At 50.5% G+C, this 18,324-nt stretch overlaps 1 protein-coding gene across 4 annotated transcripts; it reads right to left on the minus strand.

The window, feature by feature from the left end:
• Positions 1 to 4,398: 4,398 nt before the first annotated feature.
• On the minus strand, positions 4,399 to 14,790 carry PHB1 (prohibitin 1). 4 transcript variants are annotated; one of them, XM_081219985.1, is made up of 8 exons: positions 14,714 to 14,783; positions 13,922 to 14,008; positions 13,384 to 13,498; positions 11,531 to 11,692; positions 8,633 to 8,775; positions 8,374 to 8,490; positions 6,092 to 6,187; positions 4,399 to 4,748 (listed from the first exon to the last, which is right to left on the minus strand). In XM_081219985.1, exons 3-8 carry the CDS (start codon positions 13,469 to 13,471, stop codon positions 4,536 to 4,538), a joined length of 819 nt encoding a protein of 272 aa, XP_081076111.1. In that variant the 5' UTR covers positions 13,472 to 13,498; positions 13,922 to 14,008; positions 14,714 to 14,783; the 3' UTR covers positions 4,399 to 4,535. The 4 variants fall into 4 exon arrangements, with proteins under 4 accessions (XP_081076111.1, XP_081076112.1, XP_081076113.1 ...); XM_081219986.1 differs by lacking the exon at positions 14,714 to 14,783 and adding an exon at positions 14,637 to 14,660; XM_081219987.1 differs by lacking the exon at positions 13,922 to 14,008 and having other exon boundaries at positions 14,714 to 14,790.
• Positions 14,791 to 18,324: the final 3,534 nt, after the last annotated feature.

Here is an 18,324-nt window from a genome sequence, read left to right on the forward strand (position 1 = left end):
TTCAGCCACATGTAGATGGCCCAAGCCTGTCATTGATGGAAGGCTTTTCTGGCTAATCCTCATGGTTTGTCCCATCTTCCCTGGATGACAGCGGCTTTAAGTTCCTTCAGAGTAACCTTGCCCTTTCAGCTTTACTCTCTCTTCCAAAGTAGCTTGATTGGAGGGAGCTGGAAATACACCCTCCTCCTTCTCCACCCAGTGTCCTGAGCAAAGTCATTTTCTTTTAACTATAAACTGGTTTCCCCAGGCCAGTACCTTTCCATTCCCTCTTCCAGCCATGTGCCTCTGGGCCAAACATCCCAGCCTCTGCTGGCTGCGGCAGGCCTCTTCACTCCTTTTTTGGTTCAATTCTCAACCCCAGTGCTGCCAGAGTTCCAGAGCTAATGTCTTTAGAAAAAAAGGGAGGCCTTAAATGTAAGGAAAGGTGGGAAGAGGTCAGCCACAGGCAAATTCCTGGAGAAGAAGGATTTTGAGTTGGGCCTGAGACAGAGAGGGACCGGGATTGAAAGAGGGAGGCGAGAGAGGAGAGGTGTTCCAGGCAGAAGCAGGAGAGGGTGAGCTGTGGGCAGGGGACAGCAAGGGGAGAGCCCCCACCTGGAGGCCACAGGAAGCGAGAGGGTGGTGAGGCTGGGAAATCGATCTGGGTGGGACCTTTGTGGATGGGTCAGTCTGCTAGACCCTGAGCACCCTGCTTCAGAGCAGCTTGAGGCTACCTAACATAACGGCAGGGGAGGAGAATCAGGGGCCTCGACCCCCAGCACTCACCTCACTTCTAACTTCAGTGCTGTATGTCTATTTTTTCATCTCTTCATCTGACAAACATTCAGTAACTCCCACCAAGAGCCAGCCATGTTTGACTTGGGGGAAAAGATCCGGGGGTGGTTGGGGGGGGAGAAGAGGAAGAGGAAACGTTTAATCAGACAAGGGTCCTGCCCTCCATAAATGTAGGGCTGGAGGGAGAACACGTGTACACACACACACACACACACACACACACACACACACACACACACCTGCAACCCAAATGAGCACTAAACGCCTCATGGGACTGTGGCTCAGCGGAAGTTTTGTATTAAAGAAAGAATTGGAGCTAGCACTCAAAGGATGGGGGGCATCTGGACCTGTGAAATGTGGGGGAAGGGCTGTCCGGGATGAAGTGACCGTGCGAGCAGAGGGGATGCAGTGAAAGTGGGGCTGGGGGGTACGCAGACAAGAGCAAGGAGCTCAGTTCGGTGCGTGTTTTCAATGAGGAGCGTTATTGGCATCACGTTTGGGACAATTTTTTGTTGCATGAGTCTGTCCCACACAAAGCAGGTCTCATAACATCCCCGCCACCTCTGCTTCCCATCACCTAATGCCAGTAGCCGCTGCCCCTTTCCACCTGCATTTTTAGACAACACTCCCCATCCCATGGGAGCCACCAGGTAGGTATGTGAAGGCAAGCAGTAAAGTATAAAGTTGGACTAGAAAGGTAGCGAGCAGAGGGCCTCGAATGCCAGGACAAGGCATTTGCACTTTATGAACCAAGGGAGGAGCGGCTGCTGAAGATTTTTCAGGAGGAAGGGGATGAGATCTGCTTTCGAAAAGTTAAGTTTGGAGCGGTGTGCAGGATGGCCAGGAGGCCTAGGAAAGGTGGGGACATCAACTCCAGTCTCCTGCGACTGTCCCACCCAGGTTATTTTCAGTCCAGGTGGGCTACTTTGCCCACAGTATTGGCAGATGGCAAAGGTTGAGGGGAGGGCCTAACTGCTCTTGCCCTGCTGATTGCTGGACCACCAGGTGATTAGAATAGCATCTGCTGCACGTCAGACTTTGACAATATTCCATTGTCTCTCCCTGTCTTTCAGATCCACCCACCTGGGGATGACACAGCTCCTCCCGCTTCAGTCCACACCAGCAGAACTTGTGTAAAATGCAGCAGGAAGGAAAAATGGCGAGCCTTCGAGGGTCCCACCCCGCCCCCGCCCTCCATCCAGGGCTCATTGCCTTCCTAGTCTGGGACCCTCGGAGCCTGAACAAGGGAACTATTCAGCCTGACCAAAGGAGAGACACTCCCCGCTCGGCCCCCTCCCTGGCCAGGACAGGACACGGCTTTTGATCCAGGGCCCAGAGAATCCCGAGCTGATAAAAGCCCATTGTGGCAGTTTCTGGAGAAACCCAGAGGCCATCGGGGGGACTCTGGGGCTAAGCAGCCAGTTAACAGCCCTTGAACATTTGGGAAAAGAATTACGTGGCGGAAGTCGAGGCAGAATAAGGCCCCTGGCCTGCCACTGGCACTGTCTGTGGCAGGGAGGCCGCAGGCAAAACCAGCAGGGACTGGCCGGCCTGACGCCAGGGGCGGACCTGGAGGCAGAAGGAACCCGGAAGCCGGGGACGGCTCCCCTCACACACCTGGCTGGGAAACCCAATCTCCTGCCATATGCAAGAAACAAACTGCTCTTTTAAAAAGGGCCCGGGGAACAGAGAGGCCTCCTGCCCAGCCCCACAAGGGTGTCCAGAGCAATAAACAGCAGGAAAGCAGGAAGGCCGCGGAGTGGAAGCCGGTCTGGAATCTATTTAGCAGTCATGCTCTTTCTGCTCCAGTCTTTCACGCGTTTTGTGAGTCCAGGCAGCTCACCGCTCGCAGGTCTCACTACGCTTACAGCACAAAACACAAGTGGGAAGAGCTAACCTGAGATAACTGATGCCAGGGAGGTGGTGAGGAGATGGGCTAGATGAGGCTCACCCAGCATCAAACAGAACAGGTGGGAAAGGACGAGATCCCTGGGGAGAGGGCCTGGGAGGGGAGCGCGGTGCGGTGCTGGGAGAACTCAGTCCCCAGCCCACCCTAAATCTGGGCACCGGTCCCATTTCCCAGCTGACAGCTGGCCCTATCACTCTGGGAGAGGAAATGCAGAATCCAGGTCAGAGACCAGCCTGCAGAGTCCTGTTAAGAGACCACTCTCCTTGGCCAGGTGGTGAGCTGGGGATTAAACTGAGAGCGGAGGTTAAAGCCGTCAATGTGAGCGCTCACTGCACGTTATTTCCATTTTATTCCTAAAAGGATTGAGATGGGTGCCTGGCACGGCCCACTTCTCAGTTGTAGGTCCGCTTTCCCTCCCCACCACTCAAAGTGCATAAACCTGGCCCCCCTTCAAAGGCCAAGGCCTTTCTTCATCAAAGCAAAGCAGAATAAGCAATAGAAGCCCAAAACAGGCAGGGCACCCGAAGCCATCTCGTGTATGTAAAAGTCTAACCAGAGTGCACCGAGAGCTTGGCACACGTGTATTTTGTCAACCCCTCATTTAAGGGGTGGGCCTACAACTTTCCAGTTGGCCCCAAAAGCCACGGGGGAAGTTAACGAACCTCCACCACCCCTCACTTCCCAAGAACCCACGGAACAACAAACCTCACTTGACACCGATTCATTTCAGGCTGGGATGGATCTGGAACACGGCACAAAGTGTTTTCTGAAACCAAAGCATTTTCTGCCCTGCTGGAGGTTCTGTCTGTATCTGGTGATACAAACGTGCACACAAAAACTGCTAGAATGCTCTGTTCTGATCCCACGGTTCCCCCCCCCCCCCCACACACACACAAAAACCCCGTAAGACTGAGCTGGAAGGTCTGGGTGTCATTTATTGATAGCAGTTTACACACATTTGTTTTCTTCCCGTGGTTGTTTCCTTCAAGGCACAGGCACAGAGCCCTCTAGAAAGGGCAGTCTCTGAACAAGGGAAGCCAGGAACGCAGGTTGCACACGCCTTTGGCAGGCCCATGTAGCCCCGGCCGGATGCAATCCTTCAAGCTGGAAATCCGCCGGGTATTTAAGACACCAAGGTGGGAGGTGGAGAGGAAAGCCAGAGGACTCACATCTTGGTCCAGGCCTGCTCTCTCATTATCCAAGTCCATTCCAATTTTAGGACCCTGGGGTGGGGGTAGGGCAGCAAATCAGCCCACCCACCTTCACAGGGGCAGATTCTTCAATCCGTGCTTCCGCTGGCCCCGCAGTTAAAGAGAATCGGCCTATGGTAAGAGACAGATCGCTTCCTCTCTGACCCCTCCCCAGCACCTCTCTTCAGCTGGGTACGTGAAGGAACCACTGGAAAAAACCTTTTCCAAGGCCTGTGTTCGTTGTTGTTCAGCTGCGCATGCCGTCTTCCTCAAATCATGAATAAAAGATAGGCTGGAGGCTACCAGTTTACTCAGGCCGCCCACTGCCTCCCAGCTCATCACACACATGGCCCTGCCTGTCTTCTGCCAACTGCCAGTGCCTAGGCTGGAGTGCCAGCAGGCCCCAAAGACGGGAGCCAAGCTGGTCTGTGTAGGTACTTGGCAACTCTGGGTAGGGAGGTGGATAAAAAAAGGGGATGGAAAGGAGAAGAGTGAAAGAGCTTCACCTGATCAAGTAACTAGAGATCCGAAGTGATTTTACTTTTATTTCCTTCACTTTAAGCCAATCATGAAGTTTCACAGTGATTTCTGGGGCGGGAGAAGGAAGGTGGTGGTGAGCATCATGGGGGCTGTGGTCCAGATGGCCCCAGGAGGTGCGGGTCTCACTGGGGCAGCTGGAGGAGCACCGACTGCCCACTGGGCAGGTAGGTGATGTTCCGGGAGCGCGACAGCTGGTACGCGATGTCCTCCGCCGCCTCCAGCTTGCGCAGCTCGATCAGGCCGTCGCCCGCAGTGGTGAGCGAGTTGGCGATCAGCTCCGCGGCCTTGGAGTCACCCTCCGCAGAGATGATGGCTGCCTTCTTCTGCTGCTCAGCCTGCGGGGGTGGAAGCGGAGAGGCCGAGATCACACCTCGGGGTGCTGGATGGCGGCTGCAGTCTCAAAAGGACCATGTTGGGCACCCTCACTGGGTCCCGAAGGAACTCTGGGACTTTACCTCCCCCTCCAGACAGGGTCAACGAGCACTGCCCCCCCAAGTCCTCCTCTCCTGCCTTGCCACCACAGGGACACATTTCTGTTGGCTACATAAACAGCGTCTTATTTAAAAGTCCTCAGTAATATGAACAGCAACCCAGTCCGGCCACATACTCCGAGGCAGGAGGACCCCAGGCCGAGGAAAGCAGGAGAGAAAGAAAGATGGAATTAGTCCTCATCTTTCCCTCCAGCCCCAAGTCAAAGCGACTTTCAGCAAAACCAGTGCAGCTAAGTAGGGGCAGCAGGCACGGGACGCTCCCTAAAGTCGCTCTTGGGCTAAACTGGTTCCCGACCAGGAACTCAGGCACCCAGAACGAGACCTCCTGGCCCTCCCTACCCTTACCAACAGGAGGACGTCTGTGTGCAATGCATGACCTTCAGAAGCACGGAGAACACAGTGTGGAGCCTCTGAGATGAACAGACAGCTGTTCAACTGAGGTTCTGGGACTGTCCACTCCACAAATGTTTAGTGACACCTAGACTCTATCCCAGGCATGGTTTGGGACATGTTCTAGGTGCTGGAGAGAGGCAGAAAAAAGTGGAAAAAGAAAAAATAAGTCTCCATCCACATGGAGTTTATATTCTCTAAAGTTAAATGTCTACCCATATACCTCTCTTTTGCCTGATTCTAAGGACTAAGGTGTCCTGGATTAGGAATAAAAATCCAAGAGAATTAGTGGTGGGGAGAAGGGAATATATGAAATAAATACACCTTTGCAAAGACCAAAAGACCAGGCCCTATGCAACTATATTGCGTCCCAGCACACTCTGACTCATCTGGATGGATTTAGTGCTTGAAAAAAAAATCCAGTGATGACAGTGCACCTGGTGCAACGTTTGATCCCTTTTGCTGTCAGCTTTCACTGTGTAATCACAGTTAAAAATGACCTCTCAGTGAAGCTGAAAATATTCCAGAAGAAACGTTTTTATTTGTGGGAGAGTGTTTTTGATCTTAGGGACGTGGAAAAAAAATTACCCTTCAGTGATTTAAGAACATAACTTCACATATCCCTGACTAGACTCCGAAGACTCTGGAACCAATTGCAGGAGTACAGTCCCTTCAGTCCCCTTCCGATGATCCCGGAAGACACGACAGATGATGAATTTCCAGGCCACCCAGCAAACAGGGAGGCTGAGCACAGGAGAAAGGGGAGAGAGGCTCCTGCCATCTGGTTGAGAGCTCACCTTTTCCACCACGAATCTGGCCCTCTCTGCTTCCTGCTGAGCCACCTGTTTGGCTTCCACCGCTTCTGTGAACTCCTTCCCGAAGGTCAGATGCGTCTAAGGGGAGAGAGTGAGCACGAGACGAGGCAGGGTAATGGCTTCAACAGCGCTGCTGCAGGGCCCGCACGGCCGCTGGAGGAAGAGGCCGCGAATGGCTCCAGCAGCTGGAGACAATGTGAGGTCAGAGCGCCCTTCCACCTCCACAGCCGTGCCCAAACTGAGCTCACACCCCAGAATCCTCGGCTGCCCAAAGTGCTCCTGGACCTCATTCGGGCACCCTCAGGTACAACACAGCCCACGGGCACCAGAAGGCATCTACTCGACTGACCACCTCCCTGGGGGAGGAGACCTGTGGGTTCCAGGACCCCCACCACTGACTAGTGCTCTTCCAAGGTCCTTTGAGGGCCGGCTTGAAGCCCCCAGAGAAGCCAGATGGAAAACTGAGCCCCTGAGCGTGAGGGATGCAGCTGGTTCTCAGGGATTCAAGAGTGTGATGCTCTCTGCTTATGACTTAACCAGGCCACTGCTTTCTCACAGCATCTCCACCACAAAACAGGAAGAGGATGAGAGAGACGATTTCCAAATCATGATTTTGCAAATCATGGTTTTCCCTATGTGTGAGTGCTTCTGATAAAGGGTTTAAAAGAAAGAGAAGGCAGGTAAAGACATTGCTTCGGGTGAAGGTTTAAAATTCTGATTATGCATAGGTCTTCCCTAACAACATGAGTGACCGAGACTTCGCTGAAGTGATGTATCTGTAATGACAGTGCAAACAACGGAAACAGATCTCAGCACTACTAATGCCCAGTCTAATTTATCTATATTTTTTATTAAAAGGGAAGAATAAAGGGGATAACAGCATTGGTTTTGCTACCAAATTCTACTTGTTTCATTTCCTCCACTACCCTCCCAACCTCTGCTTTAAAAAAAGAAAATAAGCGGCTCAAAACTTCTCCTGAAGAGTAAATCCCAGTCCAGTGTCTTCCAGAATTTTTGACACTCCTAACTCTTAAACTGCAGCTGTTCTACCTCGCCTGCTCCATTTCTGGACTCTTGTTCAAAGTTTGCGAAAGAAAATACAATCCTGAGCAATGAGAATGCAATGCGTAATTAAGGAATAAAATTTCTTTCTAAAAGGGCCAGCTGAGGGCAGCAAATTCCCCATGAAACCTAATTTTCTTCGCACACCTCTTAGATATGGTTTCTTGTGGTCAACCCCCATTTCCCTAGGATGGAGTATGTGGTTAAAGTCTAGCAAAATGCCAAGCTTCTCCTTAGGCTTTCACTTAGTGTGTTCTCACGGCCACAGCGTTTAGTTTAACACTAAGTGGGAGAGCCTGAGCAACCACTCTGGTCCAAGGAGCCAAATGGCTGCAGCCTGGCGTCTCGCCAGTAGAGGGAGCCCACGAGCCCTCCCACGGCTCAGGCAGTAGCTGCAAGCGGAGCCGTGCCCTGGGGTGAGCGCAGGGTATGTAGAGTTGTTACTGTTGAAACAGCTGCACAGATGCTGAGGGGGAAGCTGTACCTTTCCCCAGCGACGCACAGGAGAACGGAACGGGGAACACTCTACCTCACCACCCGAACAAATCACTCCAAATGATTTTCCCCGGAGAATCAGAAACACGACCCCTTCCCCTCACCCTCCTCGATCTGAAATGCTATCCTGCCTGTATTGCTTTCTGTCTGCATTGCGGCATTCAGTGTCATATAAATACACAGACCACACGGTCTCAAGAGGATAGCTTATGCCTCAGAGATGCCCCCTGCCTCCCACACCAGGCTTTGGGAAACAGAACCACTCATGTACACTCTATCACCTTTCATGGGGAGGTCCCAGAGCTCACTTCACTGCGCTTTAGACCCTAGGTGTTAGGAAATTCCCCGGGGTCAGGCTGGGAGGTCTGTGCTAGGGAGAAAGACTACCCAAGCTGTTCCCTAATCTCTACCGGGCAACTTCTGCCTGTGTCAAACAGGGTTAACACGACGTCACTTCCTGGGGAGCTCGGGGGAACATTCAGTTTGGGGAAGATGAAAAATCTAGTGGTCAGGGCGAAAAATGTCTGTGGCACAGGGGAGGTAAAAGAACCTTCTTCTGAAAACAAACCCATGGAGACTGCCACATGCCACCAAGAAGGTTCCATGTTTTCAAGCCTTCATTGAGGAAAGTGGAAGGTAGGACCTCACAGTGTCTACCCAGATATGGAACCAGGCACCCTCCCCTGCAGGCACCCCAAGACCCTTACCAAGGATACGTCATCCAGGATGAGCCCAAAGGTTGCTGCTCGCTCCGTGAGGTCATCGCTCACCTGTCTGGAGACCAGCTCTCTCTGGGTGATCAGTTCTCCGGCATCAAAGCGAGCCTGGTTCCAAGGGAGGGAAGAGGAGCCGGTCAGGACAACGAGGAAGCGGAGTCCCAGCCAGTCACCGCCAAGCTCTTCCTGCCACCTAACGACCTCCTGGGGGCCGGGCTCGAGGCTCGAGGCTGAGGCCCTGTTCACTCACCACCACGGACTTGAGGATCTCTGTGGTGATGGACGGCAGCACGCGCTCGTCATAGTCCTCTCCGATGCTGGTGAAGATGCGGGGAAGCTGGCTAGCGACCGGCCGGAAGAGGATGCGCAAGGTGATGTTGACATTCTGTAAATCTTAGGGTGGGGGAGAAGTGCTGGAGTTAAAAATAAAAACCAAAGTGGCCTTCTACGACCTCTCCTACCCAAAATTTGCTATAATTTATAAGTCAAGTTGCTGATTACCAGATCCTAGAGGGTGAGGTGCACCTGTGCATGGTCTCCTTGGTAGAGAACCCAGCACAGCATCAGCGTTAAAAACTTCTCAAAGGATTCTGGTGATGACAGCTTTTCAGTGTGTCCTGAATGCCCTCTGATATAAGCAAATTCAGATTGTATGTCTAACAGTTGCCATGGATATGCCTGGAACACTGAATATTTTAAGAAAACAGATAGGCCAATGCGAAGAATTCTAGGGTAAGGCCTCTCCAAGGCCCAGTGAATGTGGCCCGAGGTAGGAGTGTGCCTCAGAGAGGTGACCGTGGGTCCAGCAGACTAGCAGTCTAAGGCCTGGCTGCGGCCTCTACTCTGCTCTTTACTAATTACGCGGGCTCACTAAGCCTTAGCCTATCTCAGCTTATTTCCTCACATGTAAGAATGGGGATGATTTCATCTGCCTCCCAGGCATGTTGGGAGAAACCGAAGGAGGAAACAGATATAAAAGCACTCTGTCAAATGCGCAACAGATGTAAGGGGTTATCAGACTCATCTAGAGGCCATTTCTCATTACTTGGCCGAGTCAAAGGACACAGGGAGGGAATTACAACTTCCCCTGACAACGCAGTCCTGCTTGGGGCTAAGGCACTGTCACAGGCTGCTTGCAGTCATCAACAGTATGGAACAAACGCCCATGAGATGAGTTCTGAACCAGGCACCAGAGCAGGAAATGGTTATACACCCGTCCCTGATCTCTGCAAGTTCCTATCAAGTTTTGAAGACAGGTGTATAACGTATCCTTAGAACAACTGCACAACAGTAGAGAAAGAAATCCCAAAAAGGTGGAAAGTTCAGAACTAGGCCTTTAAGTTAAAATATGATGTTTCTTGATTAACCTCACCCCACCGCTGATTTCCTCTGATGTAGTAGGCAGGCCAGACCCTTTACAGGAGGCTCCTCCTCTCTCTGGCCAGGAGCGAGAGGACAGGTTAGTGAACACCAATGTACCCTTTCCCCTCCTCTGCCCGACACACTTCTCATCCTAAAGTGCCAGTGCAGACGCACATTCCTCACAGGAGCTCTCTTCTCGGCTTCCCCTCCATGCTGTAGTCACCACGCCCCACTCTAATGCCTGTCCACATGGCTACCTCCCTATAGCTAGACCAAGCTCCTAAAGGCTCCTGCTTTCGTCAACTTTGAACTACCCCACCCTCTGACCCAGCACAAAGCCTGACACTATCACAGAAAGCAAACATCTACTGAGGAACAGCAACATCCATGCAACCCTCTCCTGCTGCACAGAAACTTCACGGCCAAGACAGCATCTGCCTGTGCACCTCTATGTGTACGATGCGGGGAGAACCATGACAGCAATTCATTTTAGGCTCCAACTGGGAAGCCAGTGGCGTGTCAGACCAGATTGCTCTCAGGGATGTGGGCCTTGGCCTGGGAGATAACAATGTGAGGGCAGCACCTCTGGAAACAGAGGCCTTGGAAAGCAAGGCAAAGGGTAAGTCAGCTGTGAAGGCAAACAGGACGGCTGGAGATCGGTTTACAGTCACCCTGGGGAACAAGAACTGATGGGAAGGGTCAACCGAGGGAGCAAAGGCACATTTAGGTTTCTTTAAAATTGGATTGCTATGTGACTCTTGAAATATATCTTTGTTCATTTCTCTAAATTTGTACAACTGTGTGTGTATTTTAAATATATAGGCATACGTCATTTTCTTGAGCTTCACAGACACTGCATTTTTTTTTATTTTGCGGTACGCGGGCCTCTCACTGTTGTGGCCTCTCCCGTTGCGGAGCACAGGCTCCGGACGCGCAGGCTCAACGGCCATGGCTCACGGACCCAGCCGCTCTGCGGCATGTGGGATCCTCCCGGACCGGGGTACGAACCCACGTCCCCTGAATCGGCAGGCGGACTCCCAACCACTGTGCCACCAGGGAAGCCCCAGACACTGCATTTTTTACAAACTGAAGGTTTGGGGCAACCCTGTGTCAAACAAGTCTATTGGCACCATTTTTCTAACAGCACCTGCTCACTTCACATCTGTCACATTTTGGTAATTCTTGCAATATTTCAAACTTTCCCAATATTATTATATTTGTTATGGTGATCTGATGATGGTTAGCATTTTTTAGCCATAAGATTTTTTTTTTTTTTTTTTTGCAGTACGCGGGCCTCTCACTGCTGTGGCCTCTCCCGTCGTGGAGCACAGGTTCCAGACGCACAGGCTCAGCGGCCATGGCTCATGGGCCTAGCGGCTCCATGGCATGTGGGATCCTCCCGGACCGGGGCACAAACCTGTGTCCCCTGCATCAGTAGGCGGACTCTCAACCACTATGCCACCAGGGAAGCCCATAAGGTATTTTTAAATTAAGGTATTGTATATATATTGTTTCTTCAGAGATAAAGCTATTGCACCCATATGCACTGGGGAACCAAAATATTCGTGTGACTCACTTCATCACAGTATGTGCTTTGCTGCGGTGGTCTGGAACCGAACTCACGACATCTCTGAGGTATACCTGTATATTTCTTTCTCTGCAGCCACATAATCCTCTTCACGGAAAATATGCCAGGAACTCGTATTACGAAAAGTTCAACTCATTCGGGGTCCCACGGCAGCCCTTCCACACTCTCTACTTTACCTGACCCACAGACAAGACTCACCTTTGCTACCAGTGATTACTGGCACATTCCGTGGTCGAGAGCGGCAGTCAAAGATAATCGGTTTCTGTACCCAAGGGATGAGGAAGTGAGTTCCTTCCCCTACGACAATGTCCTGCACTCCACGGAACCGGTCAAAGATGACAGCTCTGTGCCCAGCATCCACTAGGAATGAAGCATAATGGTGGGTCAGAAAAACCCCCTCACCCTTTAACCAAAAGGATCATGGTTTTGAAAATCCCTGGTGCCTTCCATTCATTTATTAAGTCTCCCCCCTCCTGCTCTTTCTTCCTACACTTCTGGTCTCTAGAGGCCTCTAAACAGCTATAAAACTAAGCAATCATTTCCCATCCCACATGTCCTCCCAAGGACTTTGGTAATAGGATCTATTCCTCAGCATCCTTTCTCCTTGAAACAACTGGCTGCTGATTTTCTGATTAACCACCTCCCCAAACTTCTTTCTAAAACTCACCAAGGTCTTCACTGTTACCACAGTCCATCCTGGGTCCCATTTAACTCAGTGTTTCCGGAAGCAGCATCCTCCCTATGGCAATCCTAAAATTTGGAAGGCCCCACTTTTTCTTTCCAATAGCTTGGTTTCTCTAAGGTTTGAAGGGGTTATAGAGCTGTCTTGCTGACTCAGAAAGAAATTAGTAATGGTGACTACTGTTTAGCTATTCAGGGGTGGCCAAAAAGATCAGAGTATAAAGCTGTGCCATAGAAGGAGAGCAGGCTTTTTTTTTTTTTTTAAATAAATTTATTTATTTAATTTTTGGCTGTGTTGGGTCTTCGCCGCGCGCGTGCTTTCTCTAGTTGCAGTGAGCAGGGGCTACTCTTCGTTGTGGTGCATGGGCTTCTCACTGCAGTGGCTTCTCTTGTTGTGGAGCACAGGCTCTAGGGGTGCAGGCTTCAGTAGTTGTGGCACACGGGCTCAATAATTGTGGCTCACGGGCTCTAGAGCGCAGGCTCAGTAGTTGTGGCACATGGGCTTAGTTGCTCCATGGCATGTGGGATCTTCCTGGGCCAGGGATTGAACCCGTGTCTCCTGCATTGGCAGGCGGATTCTTAACCACTGTGCCACCAGGGCAGCCCGAGAGCAGGCTTTTCTGACCAGCCGCTTTCTGTCTCTGCCTTTTTGGACATTACAGTTGGCCCAAACACCTTCACTCTGAAAGTAATCCTCCTCTTGTCAGGGCCGCACATGAGGTGGGTCGATCTACTGCTACTTTCCAACAGTGAAAGCTGGAGAATATCAGAGGTGGAGGGGGTCTTAGACATAAACCAGTTCAATCCTGTGGCTTGACCAATGAGAAAGCTGAGGCCTGGGGAGGGGAAAGTGACTTGCCTAGGGTCACAAAGAAAAGTGGAAAAGCCAGCTTAAACACCCAGCACACTGTTAAAAGCTGGGCAGTGAATCTCAAAGATATTTTCTCTGGAAAGACTCAAACACACCAGAGCAAAGCTCCTGCTCAGGACAAGGTCACCGAAGGGCTAAAACCCTTGCTGAGTTACTCCACACACAGGCAGAAGAGAACAAACGAGCTCTCCGTTTCAGCTGGCCAGCGAAATCCTGGCACTCTGCTGCAGCATCGCTTTAAACTCACAAGAGCAGGTGGAAACGTCCAACTGGGCTGGGAGGCTCTTGGTGAATAAAGGCTCTGAGAGAACCTACGGCTACAAGGACAGAGGCCCTGATGACAATGCAACCATGTGGTGCAGGATGGCAGTAGGTGAGCCCTCTTGGTCACAAACACATTCACGGACAGCGGCTGCCAACGGGAGTGTCACACAGGCTATGAAGAGCAATAGAAGTCCTCTGGCAAAGGGCAGTGACCCACCACCCCTCAGTGCCTCACCATTATACAAGGCAGAGTTCACCACGCCTCCCGCAACGGCTAAGGCCAGGCCAAACTTGCCAATGGATTCAAACGCTTTGGCAGCCATGTCTTCTTCTGCTGGGCCTGCTCACACCTAAGTGGGTGAAAACAAAACAAACAAAACAATTCAATCCCCACATCCTCAGAGTAAAGCCCTCTCTGAGGCATCACATGGACCTGTCGAGTTGGCTATTTCTTTCCCCACTCGTGAGAGCTCTAAATTATCGACTGAAGGACATTTCATAAACAACACTCTGCAGCTTGTGTAAGTGTACACTCAATGCCTCTGCGCTTCTTTCTTCTTTCTCTACTACTTAAGAAAAGGGGTCTGGGGTCCTTGGTTCAAAATGGGAAGGAGGCATGGGCTTGATACCCATAGAGAACTTAGCCCCACACCAAACACCCTCCCATTTCCTGGACAGTCAGGCCCCAGGAGAGAGGCTGCGTGGCTGGTTCTGTGCAATTCTGGTTCAGAAAAGAATGTGATTCCAAGAACAAAATAACAGTAATAGCTGACCTTTATACTGGGTAGTCTTCTAACAGCAATTTCCATATTTAATCCTCACACCAACCCGTATGAAGTAGGTAACTACAGATGAGGAAACTGAGGCACACAGAGATGTTAAGTTACACCAGGAGCCTAAGATCACGCAGCTCTGAGGAGGGCTACCAGGAGCAGAACCTAGAGGTCTAATTCTAGAAGGCACATCCTAACTCCTCACCACGCAGCTTCTCCACATCAGGCGTTAAGAATGACCTGTTATTATAGAAGCAGGCGCTACATGACGTTCTGGGGTCAACATATCGCGAGAACCAATCGGGCCAGAAAGGCCCTAAACAGCTGCACCCCGAGGGAGAGCCCTGGAACGGGTGGGGGTAGGGGGGCTGAGGCGGGGTGGGCGGGAGCACGGCTGACCTCACTAGAATCTACTCCAGCACTTAACTTTGTCTGGCTCCGCCCCGTTGCCGTCGTCCGCTTCAGCCTCCCTACCTCCTCCCCAGACCTCAACGTCTCTACCTTCATCTCCCCCCGTGCACTTCAATCCTTCCTGAGACCCGGATGCCCAGTCCCGACCCCTCAGCTTTTCCATTCCTAGGAGCTTCTAGATGATTCCTCACTCTGCCCCCATACACACCTACCTCACTCTACGCAACCCCTGGCTTCTCCCGTGCTCACCCCCCTTCCCCTCCGATACAAGGCGGACCCACGCATGGACCCCGCCCGCCCAAACCTGGGGCTAATGGGAGTGCAGAGGGGGACTGCGCAGACGCCCGGACGCGGGCCGCAGCGGCTCCGCTCCATTCTCACCTGCTCCCACTCTGACCTCCACATGAATTCCCCAGACAAACATACTGCGCGTGCGTCGGGCAGCTCCCCCCTCTTCCCCGCCTTCCTTCCAAGATCCGTGCCTCCGATTGGTGGAGACGAGCGCTGTGCATTCTGGGAAGGGTGGCTTGCAGCCTTACCCTAGTTCCCGGGCTCTTCGCAGACGAACTACAATTTCCAAGAAGCCATGCAGCGGCTGGCCCGCGCTGAAAAACCTTTCTCTTTGGTGGTACTAAAGGCCTAGAGGTTGCCGCAAAGCCTTTTGGGTGCTGTAGTTTCTTGAGGGATAAATGCACGTGCCTGTCCTGAACAGATTTGGAGCCTGCTAGAAGATGGGCACTAAGGCCCTGGGAAGGAGAGGCTGGGCCTGCTGGCTGGTGGCAGAGAAGGGCAAGGGCAAGTTTAGGGCTGATGAAAGAGGGCAGGTGAGCACGCTGCAGAAAGTCGTGGTGAAGTAACTGGTGGGCTGAGAGATTGAAGGGCTGGCTTCTTTCCAAAGACCTATCTAGAAGCGACCTGAGTTGTGGGACCTTGATTGCCAGACCAGAGAGAACCGTAGAGACACCTGGACTAGAAAATGAGACCCAGAGAGAGGAAGGGAGTCATTCAGGGTCACGCACCAATTAAAAAAGGGGTTGGGCTGAGTGTGGGTCCTGTGGACACATTTTTTTTTTGTCTAAAAATGGTGGTTAATTTTCTATTGAATTTTATTTGTTTATTTTAAATTAATTTTTATTGGAGTATGGTTGCTTTACAATGGTGTGTTAGCCTCCACTGCACAACAAAATTAATCAGCCATACACATACAGATATCCCCTCCCTTTTGGACTTCCTTCCCATTTAGGTTACCACAGTGCGTTAGGTAGAGTTCCCTGTGCTATACAGTATGTTCCCATTAGTTGTCTATTTCATACATAGTATCAATAATGTATACGTGTCAATCCCAGTCTCCCGATTCCTCCCACCCCACCTCTTTCCCCCTTGGTATCCATACATTTGTTCTCTACTCTGTGTCTCTGCTTTGCAAATAAGATCATCTATACCGTTTTTCTAGATTCCACATATATGCGTTGTTATATGATATTTGCTTTTCTCTTTCTGACTTCACTCTGTATGACACTCTCTAGGTCCATCCATGTCTCTACAATTTCATTCCTTTTTATGGCTGAGTAATATCCCATTGTATACCCATTGGGATATTACTCAATTGGGATATGACACTCTCTAGGTCCATCCACGTCTCTACAATTTCATTCCTTTTTATGGCTGAGTAATATCCCATTGTATACCCATTGATAAAGAAGATGTACCACATCTTCTTTATCCATTCCTCTGCTGATGGGCATTTAGTTTGCTTCCATGTTCTGGCTAGTGTAGATAGTGCTGCAATGAACATTGAGGTGCATGTGTTTTTTTGAGTTATGGTTTTCTCTGGGTATATGCCCAGTAGTGGGATTGTTGGGTCATACGGTAGTTCTATTTTTAGTTTAGTTTTTTTTTTTTTTTTTTTTTTTTTTTGCGGTACGCGGGCCTCTCACTGCTGTAGCCTCTCCCGTTGCGGAGCACAGGCTCCGGACATGCAGGCTCAGCAGCCATGGCTCACGGGCCCAGCTGCTCTGCGGCACGTGGGATCTTCCCGGACCGGGGCACAAACCCGTGTCCCCTGCATCGGCAGGCGGACTCTCAACCACTGCGCCACCAGGGAAGCCCGGGACACTTAATTTTAATGAAACCAGGCCCATTTCTGGATTCTAGTATGACTGGATTCCTTCAGCTTCTTTTTCCTGCATTCCTCTCCTTTCCGTCCCCCTTCTTTGTCTCCACTTGGCACCAGTGGGACGGCAAACGGCCAGAGGTATACGTGGCAGCACGCTTCAGGTGGTATGGGTTTGCCCTAAGTGCCCACAGTCTTTTCCTCTGCCTACCAGAATGCAAGCTGTATGAGAGCTGAATGTTTAGTGTGCTGTCTTTATTGTTCTATTCCCAGAACATACAACAGTGCTTGGCACACAGTGGACACTCAATAAGTATTTGCTGAATGAATGAATAATGAAGGGTGTTGAAGTAGCTGGTTAGGCAGTCTGTGGCCAGGAAACGCAAGGCAGGATGCTCTGGAATCCTGTAAGAATAGCCTTGGTATTGTCTGCTTCTAGTCTAATCTCACTAGCAGGAATGCTGGAAATATGAAAAGAAATCAGTTTTTGAATGTTTTATAACGTTCAAGTCTGTGTATCTACAGCATCCAGCTTGAGCATCATTACAATCCATTATCCCTCTACAGATAAGGAAGTCGAGGTTCAGAGGTTAAATGGCTTCCTCAGGGTCACTCACCTAGTCAGAGCCAGACTGGACCGGAACACACGTCTTCTAGGTTTAAGCCCTATATTCCTTCCATTTCCCCACATTGTGTCCTGGGAAGCAAAGGCAACAGGAAAGCTCACGTGACATGAGGGCATCGTGCGGACCTGGGCTAGTTGTAGGTGGAGAGATGGGGAGGATGAAGTATAAGGATAATGAGGAGGATATCTGGGAAGAATTTAATTGTGCTGAGGCAAAAATTAGGCACAGAGCAGCACTGGTGCGCCAGCTTTAGGAGTGGATCCAATTCTTTGCCACACAGAGCATTTTGCCCTTCAGCTCTTCTTCCCAGACTGGTGTACAGGTTGAAGATAAGAACAAATACATCTCGAACACCGCCTGTGGACCGACTGCTGCATAAAGACATAATCTTATTTAACCCTATTTTCACATTATCCTTTTGGAAATGAAGAAATGAAGACTCAGAGACGTCAAGTAACTAGCTTACAGTCACACGGCTGGTAAGTGGCAGATATGTATGATATCATAGCCAGTGATTTTCCAAGCTGTGGGAATGTGTGATCTGTAAGTAATATGTAAACAAAGGTTGATTCTACTTCCAGGCTCAGTGCTAACATGGGAAGGGTGGTAATTAAAGCAAATAATTATAGAAGAGCATCTCTTTTTCTTCATTTAACACATATTTTGGAGGCCTCTTGCATCATGCTAGACATTGGGGATAAGTGATGAAGAAGATAGAGAGAGCCCCTGTCCTCATGGAGTTTACATTCTGGGTTAAGGGGAGGCTGGTGTATACAGAGAAAGACAAGTACACAAAGAAATAAATGATATGGAATTTTGACTAGCTTCATGAAGGAAACAAACATAACAGGAAGATGGTGAACCAGTAAAGAAGGCTTTGACTGCAAGTAATAGAAAAGTGGACTCAACTGACAAACAGTAAAGAGATATATCAAAAAACAAGTGCCAGGGGAGAGCAGGGCTGGGGTTGGTTAATTTAGTGGCTCACCAAGGCCATCAAAGCTGCAGAATCTTTCCATCTTTCAGCTTTGCCGTCTTCAGATGTTGACTTTCTTTCTCATGCTTGTCCCCGCAAGGTCACAAAATGACTGTAGAAGGTCCAAGCTTAATGTTCTCACACAACAATAACCAAAGGCCAGAAGGCAGGGAAAGGACATGTCACGTTTTTGGGTCCCTTTATAAGAGCGAGGTAAAGTTTCCCAGAAGCACCCAACCAGACATCCACCTATGCATTATTAGGCAGAATTGTATCA

Source organism: Mesoplodon bidens, assembly GCF_964165515.1.
Source record: "Mesoplodon bidens genome assembly, chromosome: 19".
In the NCBI taxonomy this organism is placed as follows: Eukaryota; Metazoa; Chordata; class Mammalia; order Artiodactyla; family Ziphiidae; genus Mesoplodon; species Mesoplodon bidens.